Consider the following 21,710-nt stretch of genomic DNA (forward strand, 5'->3'; position numbering starts at 1 on the left):
GGTTTTGTATCTAGCATATTTGAGAAATGTTTGCAGTAGAGAATTCTAAGCATCAAAGTGCTCACACGTGGCTGTCGTGGGACAAAGCCAGAGTGCTCCCCTTTCGAGCCCAGTCCAGATGCAGGCACCCAATGACTGACAGCTGAATGCCCAGCCAAGGTAGACTTGGTCTTGGTAAATTAAGCCAAATGTAAATAGTAGCCACCGTAGCTAATGTTTATTCTTAAATTCCACAGGAAATGTTTATTATACTGTGATGACTTTGTTAAAAGTAATTATAACAAGCTTTACTATCGTAAGTTCCATCCTTATTTTTAAGGCCTGAAGGAGAAACTGCCTGCTGCTTCACTGTTCTAAGGTCATAACAGAAAAATCCAATGGATGGATTTTCCAAAAACCCAGGGAGGAAGGAGGTACCGCACAGCCATGTGCCACATCTCTCCTTGGTCCCTTACCTTCCTGGATGAGCTGATGACGGACATGGGTTTTCACCAGTAGCCTGCAGTGACTAAGGCAGAATGTGGGTGGAAGAGTAACCACTACCTGTTCTCAGCCTAAGCTACAAAGACAAGTGAAAACAACAAAGACCAGGACAGGCCCAGACAAACCACAACTCGGGTCAATTTCTTGGTCGTAATAAAAAAAAAGTCCATTTCCACCGGCATAAAAACTTGACTTCACTGTAAATGCACACAATATAAATGTCTCCAGAGCCTTCTTTGTAGTTATATTTGAAACCAATGGCAAATATTTAATTAGACAAGCAAAAGAAAAAGAAAAAAATGTATTCACACGATCAGGCCTTCTCAAAGCAAAGATACTTTGGGCAATATCTCTATTCTGATTCATTCAACAAATATTTGAGCACTTCCTATGTGTCAGGCATTGTTCTAGGTTGAGAATACAGAGATGAAAATATGGGAGACAGAGAAGGTGGGAGGGGAATTCCCATAATACTGGGATAATTATTAGGAGTTGAGTTCATTGAAATACCTTAAATGTGACAGAACCACATATCCATGAGCCAGAGTAGATTTGGGGCAGGTAAGTAGTAAACAAGGGCATCCCCCATGACTCAGTGGTAAAGAATTCACCTGCAATGCAGGAGCTGCAGGAAATACGGGTTCAATCCCTGGGTCAGGAAGATTCCCTGGAGGAGGGCATGGCAACCCACTCCAGCATTCTTGCCTGGAGAATTCCATAAATAGACGAGCCTGGCAGGCTATAGTCCATAGGGTCGCAAAGAGTCAGACACAACTAAAGTGACTTAGCACATATATACGGTAGTAAACAATAGTGATTTTACTTATTTTTACTCTCTGCAAAGAGAGAGAACACAATTCCAGAAGGTTCAACCAGGTGTATAAGGCTAAGAATCACTTTCACTGCAACCAGAATAGTCTTGTGCACAGAACGGGTGCTTGAGGTGTTGGGAGTAAAAAAATGTAAGCTGGTAAACTTTGTGCTTTTCCTCAAGTCTGGCTTAAGTATAAAATTGCTTTTTTTAAACACTTGAAAAGTTAAAGGATTTGTTTTATTTACGAAATAATATATTTACTAATGTAACTATCATTGTAAGAAAAGGAGGTGCTAGTCTAGAATGAATGAAAAGAAACAGGATCCTTTGACAAAAATGCCAGTTTTCCCACATCTTGGTGATTTGAGTGTTCCCAAGATCAGCATCTGGAGAAGGCAGTGGCTCCCCACTCCAGTACTCTTGCCTGGCAAATCCCATGGATGGAGCGGCCTGGTAGGCTGAAGTCCATGGGGTCTCGAAGAGTCGGACAGGACTGAGTGACTTCACTTTCACTTTTCATCTTCATGCATTGGAGAAGGAAATGGCAACCCACTCCAGTGCTCTTGTCTGGAGAATCCCAGGGACGGGGGAGCCTGCTGGGCTGCCGTCTATGGGGTCGCACAGAGTCGGACACAACTGAAGCGACTTAGCAGCAGCAGCAGCAGCAAGATCAGCATCATGTTATTAAAAAAAAAAATACACACATTTTACCTAAGATGTCTAGACTCCTCAGATGGTCTTCAATTTAAAGCAGCTAAAAGTTTTATTTCTGTTAAAATCATGGCTTCAATGAAAGGGTAAGTTGTATGATAAGGCCAGACCACTGCTTTTGCATTTAAGAAATAGTTTTGAATCAAGGAATATCCAAATGTATCAGCAGATATTCAAATTGTATAGAAATGCCAAATTCAATAAGGAAAAATAAAGTGATATCCCACAAATCAAACTTTAAAACAGCGTGAATTAGAATTTCAAACCATTTCCTCAAACAATGCATTAATCCCATGCACACCAAAATCAGATTGATTATATTCTTTGCAGACAAAGATGGAGAAGCTCTATACAGTCAGCAAAAACAAGACCGGGAGCTGACTGAGGCTCAGATCATGAACTCCTTATTGCCAAATTCAGACTGAAATTGAAGAAAGTGGAGAAAACCACTAGACCACTCAGATATGACCTAAATCAAATCCCTTATGATTATACAGTGGAAGTGAGAAATAGATTTAAGGGACTAGATCTGATAGACAGAGTGCCTGATGAACTATGGACGGAGGTTCGTGACATTGTACAGAAGACAGGAATCAAGACCATCCCCAAGGAAAACAAATGCAAAAGAGCAAAATAGCTGTCTGAGGAGGCCTTACAAATAGCTGTGAAAAGAAGGAAAGTGAAAAGCAAAGGGGAAAAGGAAGGACACACCCATTTGAATGCAGAGTTCCAAAGAACAGCAAGGAGAGATAAGAAAGCCTTCTTCAGCAATCAATATAAAGAAATAGAGGAAAACAATAGAATGGGAAAGACTAGAGATCTCTTTAAGAAAATTAGAGATACCAAGGGAATATTTTATGCAAAGATGGGCTCAATAAAGGACAGAAATGATATGGACCTAACAGAAGCAGAAGATATTAAGAAGAGGTGGAAAGAATACACAGAAGATACAAAAAAGATCTTCATGACCTAGATAACCACAATGGTGTGATCACTCACCTAAAGCCAGACATCCTGGAATGTGAAGTCAAGTGGGCCTTAGGAAGCATCACTATGAACAAAGCTAGTGAAGGTGATGGAATTCCAGTTGAGCTATTTCAAATCCTGAAAGATGATGCTGTGAAAGTGCTGCACTCAATATGCCAGCAAATTTGGAAAACTCAGCAGTGGCGACAGGACTGGAAAAGGTCAGTTTTCATTCCAATCCCAAAGAAAGGCAATGCCAAAGAATGCTCAAACTACCACACAATTGCACCCATCTCACACTCTAGTAAAGTAATGCTCAAAATTCTCCAAGCCAGGCTTCAGCAATACGTGAACTGTGAACTTCCAGATGTTCAAGCTGGTTTTAGAAAAGGCAGAGGAACCAGAGATCAAATTGCCAACACCCGCTGGATCATCGAAAAAGCAAGAGAGTTCCAGAAAAACATCTACTTCTGCTTTATTGACTATGCCAAAGCCTTTGACTGTGTGGATCACAATAAACTGTGGAAAATTCTGAAAGAGATGGGAATACCAGACCACCTGACCTGCCTCCTGAGAAATCTGTATGCAGGTGAGGAAGCAACAGTTAGAACTGGACATGGAACAACAGACTGGTTCCAAATAGGAAAAGGAGTATGTCAAGGCTGTATATTGTCACCCTGTTTATTTAACTTCTATGCAGAGTACATCATGAGAAACGCTGGACTGGAAGAAACACAAGCCGGAATCAAGATTGCCGGGAGAAATACCAATAACCTCAGATATGCAGATGACACTACCCTTATGGCAGAAAGTGAAGAAGAACTAAAGAGCCTCTGGATGAAAGTGAAAGAGGAGAGTGAAAAAGTTGGCTTAAAGCTCAACATTCAGAAAATGAAGATCATGCATTCCGGTCCCATCACTTCATGGGAAATAGATGGGGAAACAGTGTCAGACTTTATTTTTCTGGGCTCCAAAATCACTGCAGATGGTGACTGCAGCCATGAAATTAAAAGACGCTTACTCCTTGGAAGGAAAGCTATGACCAACCTAGATAGCATATTAAAAAGCAGAGACATTACTCTGCCAACAAAGGTCTGTCTAGTCAAGGCTATGGTTTTTCCAGTAGTCATGTACGGATGTGAGAGTTGGACTATAAAGAAAGCTGAACGCTGAAGAATTGATGCTTTTGAACTGTGGTGTTGGAGAAGATTCTTGAGAGCCCCTTGGACTGCAAGGAGATCCAACCAGTCCTTCCTAAAGGAGATCAGCCCTGGGTGTTCATTGGAAGGACTGATGTTGAAGCCGAAACTCTAATACTTTGGCCACCTCATGAGAAGAGTTGACTCATTGGAAAAGACTCTGATGCTGGGAGGGATTGGGGTCAGGAGGAGAAGGGGACGACAGAGGATGAGATGGTTGGATGGAATCACCGATTCAATGGACATGGGTTTGGGTAGACTCCGGGAGCTGGTGATGGACAGGGAGGCCTGGCGTGCTGCGGTTCATGGGGTTGCAAAAAGTTGGACATGACTAAGCGACTGAACTGAACTCCTCCATAAACTTCAAAAAACTAAAAAAAAAAAAAAAAAAAAAAAAAACAAACCGAAAAAAACCTTGAAAGTTTGTTTGGCTCTTGATAGTTAGAACACAGTCCTAAAAAACATTTAAAAATTGTTTTACTCTTTGCATCATAGTAATATGTATTTCAAGCTTCATGTGAAAATTAAATTCAAAAAAATTTTAAAACTAAGAGCCAGTGTTAACATGGCTGCAAGAGACACTAAAACATCAGGTTAGGAGAAACTGGAATGGAAAAATGCTTGCCAAAATATGATTATATGTGTTTCCAAATAAGAGAGAACTGATTGTTTGAAAATGAATGTCAGTCGTTCCAGCTGTTACAAAGAGCCACACAAGCTGTAAGGCTTAAGAACTCAGGAGCAGAGTCCCTAAGGGACAGAGAAACAGGTCGCAAATTTCAAAATCAACTCATTTTGTGGTTTTAAAGACACAGCTTGAAAATCGATATATCACTTTAAAAAAAGCTGAGTTTATTTACCTATGACTCTGATTCAAAAGGTTAACCACTCTCCCTTTCCCCAGGAACACTGTTATTCATGCGCACTTCATCTTTGTTACCCGCCCTTATGATCAAGTACAAAATTGAAGACTTTTAAAAGCACAAATTAACATAAATTACAGTACATTTAGTTCACAGCCCAAAAAGGTAAACAAGGAATTTACCACCAGCCGAGAACCCAGTCACTCTCACCAGGCAACCACAGGTCCCACGCGGCAGGAACAACCATTCATTTTAATCCGACAGAGAGGACTTCTCCTTGGGAACATGTATAACCAACAGCACATAAAATATAAATCATATCCACTGCATGGATGGGCTGCATTGCTTCCACCCTGTTTGAAGACACTCCTTATGTAAGAGCTGCTGCCTTTCGAAAGAACATACATCCTCCAACTACATGGCCTTAATTTTTTACTCAAAATGAGCCACATTTCATGCTGGTCCTTCTTTCTTGGTCACCAAGGCCTGCTTGGGCTGGTATTATGATGTGGTGAGGACTTCCCTGGGGGCTCAGGTGGTAAGGACTCTACCTGTAATGCAGAAGATCTGGGTACGATCCCTGGGTCAGGAAAATCCCCTGGAGAAGGGAATGGCAAGCCACTCCAGGATTCTTGCCTAGAGAATTCCATGGACAGAGGAGCCTGGCGGGCTACAGTCCACGGGGTCACAGAGAATCAGACAGGACTAAGCGACTAACACGCGTGACCTGGTGAGATGCTAACTACAGAAAGGGGTGTAGAATAAGAGAAGCTAAAGACCCTGGTCACCTGACCTGCCTCTTGAAAAATCTGTATGCAGATCAGGAAGCAACAGTTAGAACTGGACATGGAACATCAGACTGGTTCCAAATAGGAAAAGGAGTACGTCAAGGCTGTATATTGTCACCCTGATTATTTAACTTCTATGCAGAGTACATCATGAGAAACGCTGGACTGGAAGAAACACAAGCTGGAATCAAGATTGCCGGGAGAAATATCAATAACCTCAGATATGCAGATGACACCACCCTTATGGCAGAAAGTGAAGAGGAACTAAAAAGTCTGTTGATGAAAGTGAAAGTGGAGAGTGAAAAAGTTGGCTTAAAGTTCAACATTCAGAAAACGAAGATCATGGCATCTGGTCCCGTCACTTCATGGGAAATAGATGGGGAAACAGTGGAAACAGTGTCAGACTTTATTTTTCTGGGCTCCAAAATCACTGTAGATGGTGACTGCAGCCATGAAATTAAAAGACGCTTACTCCTTGGAAGGAAAGTTACGACCAACCTAGATAGCATATTCAAAAGCAGAGACATTACTTTGCCAACAAAGGTCTGTCTAGTCAAGGCTATGGTTTTTCCAGTGGTCATGTATGGATGTGAGAGTTGGACTGTGAAGAAGGCTGAGCGCCGAAGAATTGATGCTTTTGAACTGTGGTGTTGGAGAAGACTCTTGAGAGTCCCTTGGACTGCAAGGAGATCCAACCAGTCCATCCTAAAGGAGATCAGCCCTGGGATTTCTTTGGAAGGAATGATGCTAAAGCTGAAACTCTAGTACTTTGGCCACCTCATGTGAAGAGTTGACTCACTGGAAAAGACTGATGCTGGGAGGGATTGGGGGCAAGAGGAGAAGGGGACGACAGAGGATGAGAGGATGGCATCACTGACTCGATGGACGTGAGTCTCAGTGAACTCCGGGAGTTGGTGTTGGACAGGGAGGCCTGGCGTGCTGCAATTCATGGGGTCGCAAAGAGTCAGACACGACTGAGCGACTGATCTGATCTGATCTGAAAGACCCTGGCCCCGTTTGATTCTTTTAGCAGTTCACTGTTCAGCAGTCTTCCTTTGCTCACCTCAAGGATGATACAATTCATCATTAACACCTACATGCATTTATTTCACTTCCCTTTATGTATTAAAAGCTCTGGATTAATCTATTCCTAAATTCAAAATTATCTCAGCCTACTTTAACTTGGCTGCTATTTTAGATCAAACTACCTAATCAAGAAATGTCAAAGGATAACTAAGGAGTACAATTAATGCTGGAACAAACCCCTCAAAAAATAACTAAAGAGAACTTGCTGCTGCTGCTGCTGCTAAGTCACTTCAGTCGTGTCCAATTCTGTGCGACCCCATAGACGGCAGCCCACCAGGCTCCCCCGTCCCTGGGATTCTCCAGGCAAGAACACTGGAGCAGGTTGCCATCTTACTTCAATCCGAATCAAAACTCTCTCAATCTGGGGACAGCGTGTTTTCACAAGAAAATGTATTCGCCCTAGAATAATATGAGGGTATTAAATACTAAAGGTTTGTATTTTTTAAACTGATACTTTGTGCAATACCATCTGCACAGTTCATCTAATTACACAGGGTAAAGCTAAACCTAATATTAAAAAATATATAAGCTATTCTTGAAAACACGAATTGCATTTAAGTTTAGGAGCTTCTCATTAATTGAGGTTGTGAGAAAAGCAAGAATATACAACTTTTGCAACACAAGAGTAAAAGAGAATAGACTTGATGACATTTTATTATGTACACAGCAAAGCTATGTCACAAAACTCATCAAGAACACACTTCTTCCCACCTGGGTGACATCAGCAGCACTATCTTGTCTGCTATGATTAGAAAAACTATTCTGGTAACAAAAAAACAAAAACAAAAAATTCTTCCAAGTTATCCACACATATACATTCTATTTCTAAATCGTTCCCTCTTAAAAAAAAAAAAAGTGGCTACATTTTATGAATAAGAGAACCGCTACATATTCCTAATTGTTAAATATTTTCAAAGTAGTTTCTAAAAAGCACTGAACAAGGACATATGTTTTAGTGTTTTACAATACAGTGCTATACGTCATATTACTCTGGACATAACTGCGGTCTCTCACTGATGAGCACTGGCACTGTCTGTCGTTAAGGAATGGTTGGTATAGGAAGACAACCTCATTCAACCAGAGCTACACTTTGACCAACTGTGATCCTTCTATAAGTCACTCTTAATAGAACACGGAAAAAGACTTAGCATGTTATCTTCACACACACACTACAGATAAAACAATTTTCTACTCTGTTTGAATACAAAATCCACGCAATTTCCTTTGCTTTGTACCTAAAGATAACCAATAAACGGATCCAAAATAACTACCTTCAGGCCCTAAAAGACCAAGGCAACTTTATTCTAAGGTCTTTGCCTTCTACTTAAAAATGAAGGCTCTTTAGCAGATAAAATACATGTCTATATAACCTAAGGCTCTTAAAGTTCCTTTTTGTTGAATTAAAAAACCATCTAACTTTCTGAGTTAGCTTCCTTGTTCTTCCATCATTAATCATTAAGCAGAATGTGTCATTCTGCTGACTTTTGAGTCTACATGCTGATTTTCTATATAATCAGGAAGTAGAAGTAAGTCAGCATAGAGACAGAGACACACAGATGACTGACAGAAATGATGGTGTCATAGCAAATGACTGAAATCCACACGCTGGGCCACACACAGATCCTGGATGCACAAATTCTCACCATTGACTCCAAAAACCTTGGTTGTGTTTTTGCTGAGACAGATTTTCAACCACACACACTAAACTGCTTTGCCTTGTGAGCCCAGTAAACTGTCCACTATACAACATTTCTGCTTAGTTTTTTTCCACTTAATATGAGATCCTAATTCCCTTGACAAGTCTCAAAGGTATTACACTCTTGTCCTAATCATTACTACCCTCTCCCCCAACCCACAACCAAAAGTATACAAAACCCTGATTTTGAAACCTATGGAAACCTTTCCTAAAGCAAAACAAGGCAGGAATCTGAAATTATATGGCTGCTGACATTTCACACACTGGCTTCAAGGAGAGAAACAAGGTTCTGAGGAGGCGATGCGTCTTCCTTGGGGGGAGGGTAGGTGCCTTTCTTGGTCAAGAGTGTCACCAACTGTACATATAAGATGACCCAGGAACTCTGCATAGGAATCTGAACTCATCACCAATACAGCCGACATCCCCGTGAGTCCTCCAAAAAACCAAGTCTTTTTCATCTTTAACGTGAAAAAGTAACCTCATCTTCCCCGACAGGTTGGAATGTAATCACTTAAACACATGTTTACCAGAGCAGAACACCATCACTATTATTACCAGCACTGGAACCACAAGCAATTAGAATGCGTTTCAGGCAGGAAGTTAGAAATGCTCAGCAGAATTTAATTAGACAAATTGGATTTTGGCGGAGAACTGGAGGTGAACACCCTACTTCTGTAAACAATGTGTGGAGTCGTTAATGACAAGACAGGGTGCTCCTGTTGAAATTCTCAAGCACAGAATGCTGTCACACAGGTCCCACCCTCAAGTTCAAGCAGAGTTTTCAACTCTGTACTTCCTCGAGGATGTAGAGAAAAGATTCTGACATGTGAATCAGCGCCTTTGATTTCCTCATTAATTTCTCATCTTTTATGTACACTCAACGTAGAAAGTTTAATTTCTTAAAAACAGGTTTTAATCTGTGTCCGCAATTCAAATTACACTGATCTGTGCATAAATAACTAGAAAAAAAAATCAGGATTGTTGAGAATCCCTAATCAACAAACATCTACTATGGCTGTGATTTCTGCCGGAGAAAATAGGTTAGTGATTTGGAATGTCTTGGACTTGATTCGTATCTGACATGTCAACGTTCTTCATGGTAAAAAGGAAAAGAAGGGGAAAAAGAAGAAATTAAAATTACTCAATATTAGCAGTCAGGTCCAAAATAAAGATCAAAGTGATGGTACATACTAACTAACATGAGTTTTCACTGTCCACTCCTACAAACCACTGAGAGATGTTCCGAAACACACATCCTTCAGAAAGTATCCAAATAAATATCATATATTTGAGCTGGGTCTGAACTGTATGAAGGAAGTTGTTCTGAATAACCTCTCTGTAATGTTGAAAGCACAATTCTTCCCCTAGTAGTGGTGTGGATATTACCACTGCTTCTTAATGGAGCTCAAAAATAACCATTCTACAAAAGACCACTGGAGGGCACACATAACCCAGGGCCCTTGTCCAAAAATAAATGATGAAGTAAAAAGAAAATCACATTCTATGTGAGATGTTAGTTGACTTTTTATTCAATTATTACTGTTCTTTGGTAACTGAAAGGGAGCTCCAAAAATATTAACATTAAGAAGAGAAATGTTTTCAATCCTAATAGACAATACTATTTTAAAAATTCTATGTACTATTCTATGTACTATTTTGGGCTTCCCTGGAATCCGCCTACAAAGCAAGAGACCTGGGTTTGATCCCTGGATTGGGAAGATCCCCTATAGGAGGTCATGGCAACCCACTCCAGTATTCTTGCCTGGAGAATCCCTATGGACAGAGAAGCTTGGCTGACTACAGTTCATGGGGTCACAAAGAGGTGGACACGACTGAGCGACTAAGCACAGCACAGCACACAGCACACATGTATTCTTTTAACAGCCGTTAAGTCACAGTATAACACATAGATAGGAAAACTAAACAAGAAAGCACACAGCCAGAATCGCTTCCTATCATTTTTTTATAGTCCCAAGGAGTAGCCTCCAATTATTTAATATAAAAAATATTTTTTTAATTTAAGTTTAATTCCATATAGTCCTATAGAACAATATTCCTATGAAAGTATATAAACACTAATTTGCATTCAGTGTAATATTTTGTTTATGCACAAAAGTCAACTAATCCTTTCAGTGAGATGTTTTGGTACTATGAGAATCTTCATTGAAACAGACTTTTAGGAGAAGAATTCATATTAGGAATCAGAATCTTCTGATACCATGACAACTTTGTGTTGTAACAGTGAATAATTTAAACCCATGTAATAAATGAACACACACAAATAATACACATCCATTAACAGACGGATGGCGCAGAAAAGAGCAATGTTTTTGAAACCTTGAAAGAATTTTCAAATTAAATTTTCAAATCAAATTTTCAAAGCTTTTCTCAAAAGTTTCAACTACTTTCAACTCCAAAGGAAACTTGAAGGGATCAGAAATTTCTGTACCAACCTGCCTTTTGCTGATTTCTGAAGTGGCTCTTTTAAGGTTCAATGACCTTGAAAACCTCAGGGCCTTCACTGAATCTTTCCGAGAGGTTCCAGAAAAGGAGTAATATCTCTTCGCAGGTTTCCTTGTCAATCTGTCTGCCATCTCAGTCCATCAGAAGGCAAAAATCCACAGTGACTCAGGTTCCAAAACTAACCACAGGAAAAAAAAAATGATCCTCCAAACCCAGATATATGCCCTGTGTTTTGCACAGTACTCTAGAAAGGGCAACAAATGAGAGACAGGTGGGAAACACAGGAAAGAACCCTTTCCATATATGTAAGCCCCCAGGAAGACAAGAGCTGTGCATAGGGCAGGGAGACCAAGCACACGGCTTCCTCTGCACCAGACGAAAACACCCTCCACCAGTTAAACAGGCCAGAAGTAGTTGTCAGGAGTGACACAGGGTGTAACAACACACCTAGGAGTCAGCAGGGTGTGAGTAAACACAGCAGGTTCAGAGAAGTCTCTTTAACTCAGTCCTTGCCAAAACAGACAGCTGGTGCCAGGACAGGACGGAGCCCCAACCCCTACTTCAAAGGCAGAGCCCTCTTAATTAGCAAACACTGTTTTCTAAACTCCTCGAACATTCTCTTCTTCCAATGAATGAGAACTGAAGCGATCCAATGCTCAAATACTTTTACCCAGAAAAGTATAGGACAAAAGAGTCACAGGAGAAATGAATAGGAGTCTGGAATACCTGTCCTCTGCCCCAGAAAGGAGAGGAGGGTGTTTTACGTCCTTTCCAAAGGCAGCATCATACCTTCAGCTTGTCTCAAGTCCAGCTGAATGAAGCTTGAGTGGGAGGAGGGAAATGAACGAAGAAAAATCAGAGAATTCAATCACAAATATTCACAACACAATGAATGCTCCTGGCATGGTTAATACTAGAGTCTCCCACAAAACTCAATGTTTTGGGACACACACAGCCTAACCCAAGGACTGAAAGGAAGTGTAGTCAAGGCAATATTTTTAAACTTAGCTCATAATCCTAAGAGTTCATTTTTGTAACAAGTGGTGTAACATTATTGTTTTTAAAAATACACATATACCAATCATTAAAGAAACTACATAACTGTAAAAACTACATAACCAAACATTAGATTATACCAGAATATACAGCTGATAAATCATACAAGTACAAGAACTTTAATGGGGACAATACTAAACAAAGCAATCATCTGCTATGTCAAATGAAGGTAGAATTATCTTTACTTAAGGCTGCCGCTCTGTAAGAGGGAAAGTCAGAAATGGCACACAGGATTAGAACCTTTCATCTTCCTGTTTTACAATGGATGGTGAAAAGTAAGCATTTGTCTATTCCCTTCAATATCTCAAGTTCTGCCTGGAATGGAATGGGTGCTCAAAAAACACATCTGAGCTAAATTAAAGAAAATGATGCTGTTATTAAAAAAAGAAAATGTAAGCACAGCTAGGCTTCAGTCTCAAGTTCCTAGAACTGAGAAATCTCTGCCGACACTACACACTACTGCTAATAACAAAATGCCTGAGAACAGTCAGCATTTGACTATCCCCTTAAAAAGAAGTGTTGCTTAATATTTTATAAGAAATTAAGCAATCTATTGGGCATTTCAATGGAGGGACTATCAAAATTCTGAAATACAGGATACAGATTATAGGATCCCGGTAGTCCAAGTGAGTTTCTGATTTTAACTATGTACTTTTATTGTATTAAATAAGCTCTTTCTTAGGAGGCAATCATGTCCAGACCATCTAAGATCAAATGGGTTACAGCATTCACACATTTCTGTGCATGTGTCAGAAATAATACTACCAGTCTTGTGTCTGAGGCGTCATCTCCCTGAGCTGTCTCTTTATAGCCTTTTACACTCAGTTGTTTTCCTCAATATCTAAACCCAAAGTTATTCTAATTCAAACGTTTTGACTCAGAAGAATTTAAGGAGTTTCTTTTCCACATTTTAATACTAATTTCTAATTAAAATGTTACTAGTATTTTCCATCACAGTGAAGGCAAGCAATAAGATGAGAGTGTGCACTCTTGGAGGAACCAATAAAGGTGACCAGGTTAGAATGACTGCAAACTTTGCCACATGGAAACACTATTTGTCACACGCCTTTAGATACCATCTATTCTATGTAGTAGCTATTTCCAAATTCATATCTCCAACTACGATCTTCCCCTTGAGCTTCAGAATTATATGTCCCATGACCTACTGATGTCAAGTAGGTCAATGTCAATGTCTGTTTGGATGTCTCACAGGCATTGCAAAAGCAGTTCAGCGTCTCAACAGGAAGAAGACCCCAACCCTGATTCCCCAACCCTGAACCCTTATTCCACTTGTGACATCTCCCATGTAAATGAAATGAAGCCTCTGTATACCCATCTTGCTCCAGTTAAGACTCTTAAATCATTCTCAATATATCTTCTTTGCCCTCACTCCTCACACCTAGAATGCATTCTTCCCAAATCCACCTTCTAAAATTATCCTCTCTGTGTCACCTCTCAGTTTGACAGTTTAATGGCTTTCTATTGAATTTAGTAGCTTAAGATAGTCCTCAATACCCGCCTTCCTCTCCAACCCCACCATTTCCCCTCTCCCAGCTGCTCATTGCAACCCAGCCACACTCATCCCCTTCAGATCCCGCATCCTTTTTTCTATTTCAGGTTGCTGCTCCCTCTGCCTCCGGCTGCTCCCTCTGCCTCTGGCTATTCCCAGGCCTGCTCCTTCTCATTCACTGAAATCAGCACACCTGTGTCCTGAGAGCTGTCCTTCCCTCCCATGCTCCACTACAGCCCAGACTCACTGCCTTCAGAGTCTCTTTTTCTCACTGCAAGGAGAGCTTTGTGAGATAAGAGGACATCGCACCACAAATATGCCCTCAGCACCTCCATCTGTTTCTCCAGTATATTAGAGACTGAAAAGCATTTGTTGAATGGGCGTCAGAAGGATGAAATGAATGAAGAAATGAGTGAATCTGTAAGATCTGCTTAACCTTTGTTCAAACAGATGCTGTAATTTTAGTCTTACATAGGAACATGGGGCATCAATAATTATGATAATAACCAATCATTGTGATACAATTACACATGACAAAACTCTTGGCATTTGAATACTCATATAAGACTACATACAAGTAGTGTGACAAAATTAAATATAGTAGTTAAAATCAATATTTTTACTAGCTAAACTAGCCTCTTTCTCCAACCCCAACCAGCAATTAAAATGTTTGTTATCTGAGGCCAGGCAGGATTCTAAGGAAGTGAAAGAGATCTGCAGGTTTAGAAAGTATATTTGGTTCTCCCACTGCTCAAACCAAGGACACTACCATACCCAACTCCCAGGGCTGATACAAAGTTACATCTCTATCCTGCTATGGTATGTAGCATATGAGGGTTCAGTTTTATTAGTTGACTTATTTTGGAATTATAAGAGGGTCAAATGATCCACACTTTTCCTATTTTCCTCCTTTTTTACTACACAATCCAGGAAGGGGAAAAAATTGCTACTTTCTACATGATTTCTATCCTTTATTAATAGTTGCATGAATGAATAGGATGATCGTGTTTATCATTTATAATTACTTCTCCAAAATCATTCAGAAAATATCAATGAGGAAGAAACCAACAGTCATCAACCTTCCTCCTTTTTTTCCTTTTTGTGATGATAATAGTTTATTGTACACATGAAACGTTGAATTTTATACATTGCACTTGAGATATGAGAGAAAGGAAAACCTACACAAAACATTTTAAAAGATGAAAGTTGTTATAAAATACCTTTTCACAGCATTTATTCAGGAGTACTTGTTTTGAGATGTGCTGTTTTTTCTGGAGAACTGTCAGTGTTGACCAAGCAATATCTTAAAACCATAAACAAGGCCTTCCTTTCCGTCCTTCCCCAGCTTGGGATGTAACTGACATATGACATTATATGAGTTTAAGGTGTACAAAGTGTTGATCTGATGCACTGACTATACTGCAAAACAATTACCACTGGAGTATTAGTAACATTTGTATCTCGGCACATAATTACCATATCTTTCTTGGGTGAGAACATTTAAAATCTACTGTCAGTAGCAACAGTCAAGCATGTAATACAATATTACTAGCTCTAATCATTATGTTGTTCTTATTCATCTTAATCATGTACCCTTTAACCAACATCACCCCTTTTTTTCCTCCCACCTTCCAGCCCCAGTAGCACCATTCTTTTAATCTCTGCTTCTGCGGGTTTGGCTTTTTTTTTGGTTTCTATATACAAATGAGATCATACAATACATATTTGTCTTTCTCTGACTTATTTCACTTAGCATAAATTCCCTAAGGTCCACCCATGTTGTCACAAATGATGGGATTTTCTTCTTCCTTATGGCTGAATAATATTCCTGTGAGTGTATGTGTGCGTGTAAACGCTCTTTTATCCATTCATCCATGGATGACTCTTGGGTTGTTTCTATATCTCGGCAACTGTGAATAATATAATACAATGAACATGGGAGGGTGGATATCATTTCAAGACAGTGTTTTCATTTGATTTATATAAACATCCAGAGGAAGGATTGCTGGATACTTTGGTAATTTTAGTTTTGATTTTTTGAGAGTTTTACATGCAGTTTTTCCCTGCAGCTACACTGGTTTACATTCCCATCAACAGTGAACAAGGCCTCGGTCTCCCTTTACCCCACATTCCCACCAAAACCTGCTGTCTCCTGTTTTCTGATACCAGCCACTCTGACAGGTGCGAGCTGATGCTGTGGTTTTGAGTTGTGTTTCCCTAATGATCAGTCATGTTGAGTACATGTTCACATACCTGATGGTAATTTTGCATGTCTTCTTTGGAAAAATATCTATTCATTTCCTCAGTCCATTACTTGACCCAGTTGGGTTTTGTTTTTGGTGTTCTTTTTTTAGTTATTTGAGTTATTAGATAAATGGTTTCCAAATATTTTTTCCCATTCTGTAGGTTGCATTTTCCTAATATTGGTAGTTTCCTTTGCTGAGCAGAAACTTTTTAATTTGATATATTCCTACTCATCTATTTTTGCTTTTTGTTGCCTTTGCTTTTGATGTCAAAACTTTTGGTTTGGTTTGTTAGAAAATAACCTATTTCCCCCCTCAACTATCCCTGAGCATCTATTTCATACCAAGTTCTCTTCAAATTGATAGAAATACTAAAATAAGTAAATGAAAATGAATATCTATAGAAATTATTTTTATAAAACAAATACCTAAGATAGCCCAGCTTATATGTTTGTTTTTGAATCATTAGAAGGTGGTATTTAAGAATGAATAGTTTCCCTAATTCAAAGATGGTAGCAGCAACAGTGATCAAGGATGATCAAATTACCGTTTCCTGGGGTCTTATTTTTGCCAAGCACAATGCTGAAACCTTAACACAAATTCTCAGGTTTAAACTTAATACAAACTTACAAGGTAATACAATTACTATTCACCATTTAGAGATGGGAAAACTGAGATTACAGAGATTAAATACTTTGCCAAAGGTCATAAAGAAGTCAAGATTTACCACAGGTCATTAAGAAGTCAGGCCAGGATTCAGACAGGAGCACTGTAGCCTCTTAGCCACCCCCCAGCAGCCACCCCCAAGATGCCCCTTGCTGATGAAGCAATAGAAAAGCAACATGCAGCAGACCAGGGAACCCAGCCCCAGCCTACCATTAACAATGATAACTGACCCCCACTCCTCCCGACTCACCGGTCGCCCCAGCCAAGCTAAGTCCTCAAAGCCTCCCCCAGGAAGGCTGCCCAGCCATGATTCCACAGGCAGCCCCCACCAGCAAAGGTCCTGCTGCTTCTGTCCCCCTCCGCTAACTCCCCTCACCCACCACCACCTGGGATACTCCTGGCCCTGTGCTCCCCGACCCACCCACCCACAAACTAATGAGCAGTGGCTGAGCCAGTACTCACGGAATAATCAAATGTTGGGAAATAATCCCTTTGAATTAATTAATTAGACATTTGGTGCTCTGCTGGCATTTAATTTAAATATTTTTTTATTTAGAACCTAACTCAAATAAATCCATTTAGGAGGAAATTAATCAAGTCATCTAGTTAAATGAAGTCTATTTATACAAATTATTTCAATTTCAAGTTAGCAAAGTGTTTAAATCATCGCTATGCCAATTCACACACAAGTTTTGTTTTTTGGGTTTTTGTTTTTTGTTTTTTGTTTTTTTTTTTTTAAGGAAAAAAAAGGATGTTCCTATTATAACCTAAATTTAGAACTGACTAATGCTCTCTTCATATTGGAATTAGGCAGAAGGAGAACTACAGAGAAAGTGAAAAAAAGAAAGTAACAAAATCTCCAGTTATTCACCTATTCCACCCTCAGAGATAACTATTTCAATTGGTCCCTTAAAACCTTTCCAAAGGTGTATAATTATTTTCATTAAAATTAGACTATATTTTCAATGCTGTTTTACTCTGATTTTTTAACAGTTTTATATCAGATTCACACATTTATCTGTGCTTTGGTTCCAAATATTCACCTGACAAACTGATCCTCCAGGGCACCTCAACCAGCTAACGTCAGGACTAAATCCTGATCCCCCACCTGGGTCCCCTCCAACACTCCTGACCTTGGGGAATAATCCCACCATTAAATTTACCTATTAAGCTACCTCAGATCTGCCTACGTACCTACTTCCCACTTCACCACCAGATCCAACCTCCATCCATCTCCCATCCCCCACAAAGCCCACCAACTGGCCCCCCGGGTCCACTATGCCTCCTGTTCATTCATTCCTTTTTTAATTTTTTGCCAAACCACCCTGTTTGTAGGATCTTAGCTCCCCGCCCAGGGATGGAACCTATAACTCGCTGCTTTGTAAGCGCAAAATTTTAACCAATGGACTATCAGGGAAATTCGCCCATTCATTCTTGACACATTCAACTGGGGATATTTCTCAAATGTAAATCTGAACACCTAACACTTCCTTGTTCTCACCTGGCTATCCTTCAAATTCCAGCTCACTCACATTTTTTTTAAGTACTGTTTCCCCCTGAGCATGGTCAGGGGACTTTAATCACGTATTTCACAGGACCGTTCCTTTTCCTCAAAATCATTATCTATCAGTAAGTCTGACTCTCATAATAGATCCTAAGCCCCAAGAAAGTAGAAACTCTATCTACTTGTGTGTTCAACAATGTGCACTAAGCACAATGTCTGACACACAACAGGTGCTCAGTCAATAAATAGGTTAAATTAACTAAGAATTATTTTTAAAAATATATGTCAAAAGTCTTATCCTTCAAAGGAAATTATTACATGTGTTGTCTTTTCATTATTATTATTATATTATTACTATTATTATTCAGCATCCTGGTTTGAAAACTTCTCCACTTAAGCTTTCTTCAATAGCAGGAGGGGCCCTTGGCTTTGGTTCAAAAATGCAGTTTTAACTTGTCTATTCCACAAATGTCTCTGTGCTAGCTTCCACCGACAAGTGGAAATGATTGTTTGTCCACAATGCCAATACATTTTAAAAGTTTCTTTTTCTCAATATTCTTCTACGTTAGGACACTGGCCAGCCAGACTGCCCCCCAGAGAATCCTGGCTTCTTTCCAACAAGCAGCAGACAGCTGGCTCCACAGCAACCAGCCCTTCAACAACCCGGACCCCATTCTAAACATACCAACTCTTCAAAGAGTTGAAATTGCTATCCCATCCAACGTTCCTACAAAGAGCTAGATATGGATAAATGAAAGATATTTCCCAAGGTCATCACCAAGATAGAACCACATGACATCATCCTTGGTCAAAACAAAACTACATCCCAGTGTGACAGAGGAAATGCTTGATACCACATCTTAAATCACCTTCAACACCGAAGACTTAGGAGAAGACAATACTGTGAGTGAGAAAAAGACTCTCTTCCTGCTGACTGCTCCCCCACAAAGCATCCTTCCCCAACTCTAAGTGCTGATCACTTCCGCCTGAAACGTCCATTTCCACCCTTCAGTCAGTGTAAGGTGCCAGCTTGCAGGGAGAAGTAAATGCCCAGTATTCCTACCCAGACATCTATGTACCCAGTTGACTAGAGTTTACAGAGGGAATGACAGGAGGGACAGAGAACTAGGAGAAGCTCAGAGATAGTGAATAATAAATAATGGAGAGCAAATCAAGAAGAAATTCAGACAAAACATAGTGTACCATTCAGGAAGGCTCGAGTTACAGCTGCTGTCAACCGTGCTAGAGAACGGGTGAAAGCCACTTTGGTTTTTCACAATCTGGCAGGATGTCAATGAGAAGACTGAGAATCAGATTCTGAGAGTAAACAGACCGGCGTAACGGCACGTGCAGGCTGACTCTGTACCCTGCCTGGAAGAACCAATGTCCAGAAGAGAGGAACACACATGGCACATCCTCATGCTCAACCTAACTCTAGAATATTCTGTGTCTTTGGAAATCAAACCTACTCCAGGAACCCAAAACAATCCACACTCACACCATTTTGAATACATCTGGGTAAGCCCTGGTATTGGAATCGTATTATAGGCACTGAATGAAAACTTCTTGGTGCTATGCATTGAACTTTAATAACTAAAGGATAGAGACCAAAATTACAGCTAAATAGATACTTCAATTTTCTTATGTGATCATTTGAATTATTTCCTCTTAATCCTAATTTCCCTCTGTTAAAAATATTTTTTCATAATTTTACAAATTCAATGACCAGGTATAAAATCTGTATCTCTGAGTTTGCTCTTTTACGGAGACTGCCAGGCGGACAAGCCAATGAAGTCTTGTCTTCACAGTTTGGGAGCAAAAACAGCGCCTGGGGCACTTGAGGAGTTGTTGCTCAGTCACTGAGTTGGGTCCATCTCTTTGCAACCCCATGGACTACAGCACACCAGGCTTCCCTGTCCTTTGCTATCTCCCGGAGTTTACTCAAACTCATGCGCACTGATTCAGTGATGTCATCCAACCATCTCATCCTCTGTCACCCTCTTCTCCTCCTGCCCTCAAACTTTCCCAGCATCAGGGTCTTTCCAATGAGTTGGCTCACTTGAGGGGTGGAGGGTATAAAATGCAGGAGCCCAGAGGAGTTCTAAAAAGCAGGACTGTTTTTTTTTTAAAGAAGGATTGTATTATTTAGAAGATTGCTTTTCTAACCTAAAAGCAAAATAAGTGTCAAGATTCTTAGTCAGAGAACCTGCCAAAACAAGTTGAAAACACTCCAAGGTGATTATACAGAATCAAATTTCAGAACCATGGAAAACAGCCATGCAGCTGACTACACACAATCCCTCACTTTGAGTAACTTTATCACTTCAAATAATACTTTTCTTTGGACTCAAAATAATACACAAAATAATACAACAATCACCCAACAACACTCATGTGGTGCTGAGATTCTGGATTAGTTATATTTTTTTAGTTACAACTTAAAAGTGGGTCCATGAAGATGCTCCTTCAAAAACTGAAATTAATTATACACATACACATATTTGGACTTCTCTTATGGCTCAGATGGTAAAGAATCTTCCTGCAATGCACAAGACCTGGGTTCAATCCCTGGGTTGGGAAGATCCCCTGCAGAAGGCAATAGCTACCTGCTCCAGTATTCTTGTCTGGAGAATCCCATGAACAGAGGAGACTGGTGGGCTACACAGTCCATTGGGTCACAAAGATTTGGACACAACTGAGTGACTAACACACATGCACGCACACACACATTTAAATATTTTGGAACAAATAAAACAATGATTTAAAAACTATTTTAGTCAGTGGTATTTTTCTCTTTGAAAACTAAATTTAATCTATATGATATAAAATTGTCTGAAAACGTATTTCTCTTACTATATTTTAAGTATTTCTTTCTCAGGTTAAAAATATATTTTTTGACCTATAAAGGATATATAAAAAAAGATTCTAGAAAATGCAGATTCAGCATCATCAAATTTACATAAGAATATAAAATCTAAAACAGTTTATTAAGTATCCTATGATTTTAATATGCAACTGTTTTAGATCACAGTTGGACTTATTCTCTCTCTCCCTCTCTCTTTTTTCTTTCTCTCCCCCTGCCCCCACCTTCTCTCCTCTCCTTATCTCTCCCTCTCTCTTCCTCTCTCTCCAAACACCCACCAAAAAGACCATATACTGGGCCATAAAATAAGTCTCAATAACGCAGTAGCCGAACACCTACGTCTCAATACCGACTCAGAATGTGAACTGTGTCTGGAGTGTGAATGCTGATGGGGGTGCTTCGTGAACCTGCCAGGTGCTATATCATCCTGCTCCTGTGGCAACCGCGGTCCCGACAGCACACCAGGGCGAGACACAGCACAGAGGCAATCTCAGAGCCAATTCTTACTCCCTCTCTTTACTTGGACATAAAGTCAAAATGTAGAGTGAAAAGGCACCAACTTGGGGGAAACCTACATCTGTGCTCAACACAGAAAAGAAACAGTATGCAATATCCTGTAATAACTGATAATGGAAAAGAATATATGCACAAGTGTAACTGAATCACTCTGCTGTACACCTGAAACTAACACAAAATTGTAAATTAACTATACTTCAATTGAAAGGAAACAGGTGGAGAAACAGGCATGCTCATCACTGCCGCTGGGGGCAGGGACACACCCCGGACCACAGGGCCTCCT

The 21,710-nt window shown here is 39.9% G+C and overlaps 1 protein-coding gene across 32 annotated transcripts in view; it reads right to left on the bottom strand.

Annotated features, from left to right (window-relative positions):
- Nucleotides 1–21,710, bottom strand: part of PARD3 (par-3 family cell polarity regulator) — a 579,687-nt gene that overhangs the window by 463,592 nt on the left and 94,385 nt on the right. The window contains exon 1 of one of the 32 annotated variants that reach the window (XM_044928203.2): nucleotides 11,060–11,236. The exons of the other annotated variants lie outside the window; for them this stretch is intronic. Within the exon in view, the coding sequence (XP_044784138.2) occupies nucleotides 11,060–11,200 (141 nt within the window). The 5' untranslated portion in view covers nucleotides 11,201–11,236. Of the gene's footprint in view, nucleotides 1–11,059; nucleotides 11,237–21,710 lie in introns of those variants that run through there. 32 annotated transcript variants of the gene reach the window in all.

Source organism: Bubalus bubalis, chromosome 14, assembly GCF_019923935.1.
Source record: "Bubalus bubalis isolate 160015118507 breed Murrah chromosome 14, NDDB_SH_1, whole genome shotgun sequence".
In the NCBI taxonomy this organism is placed as follows: Eukaryota; Metazoa; Chordata; class Mammalia; order Artiodactyla; family Bovidae; genus Bubalus; species Bubalus bubalis.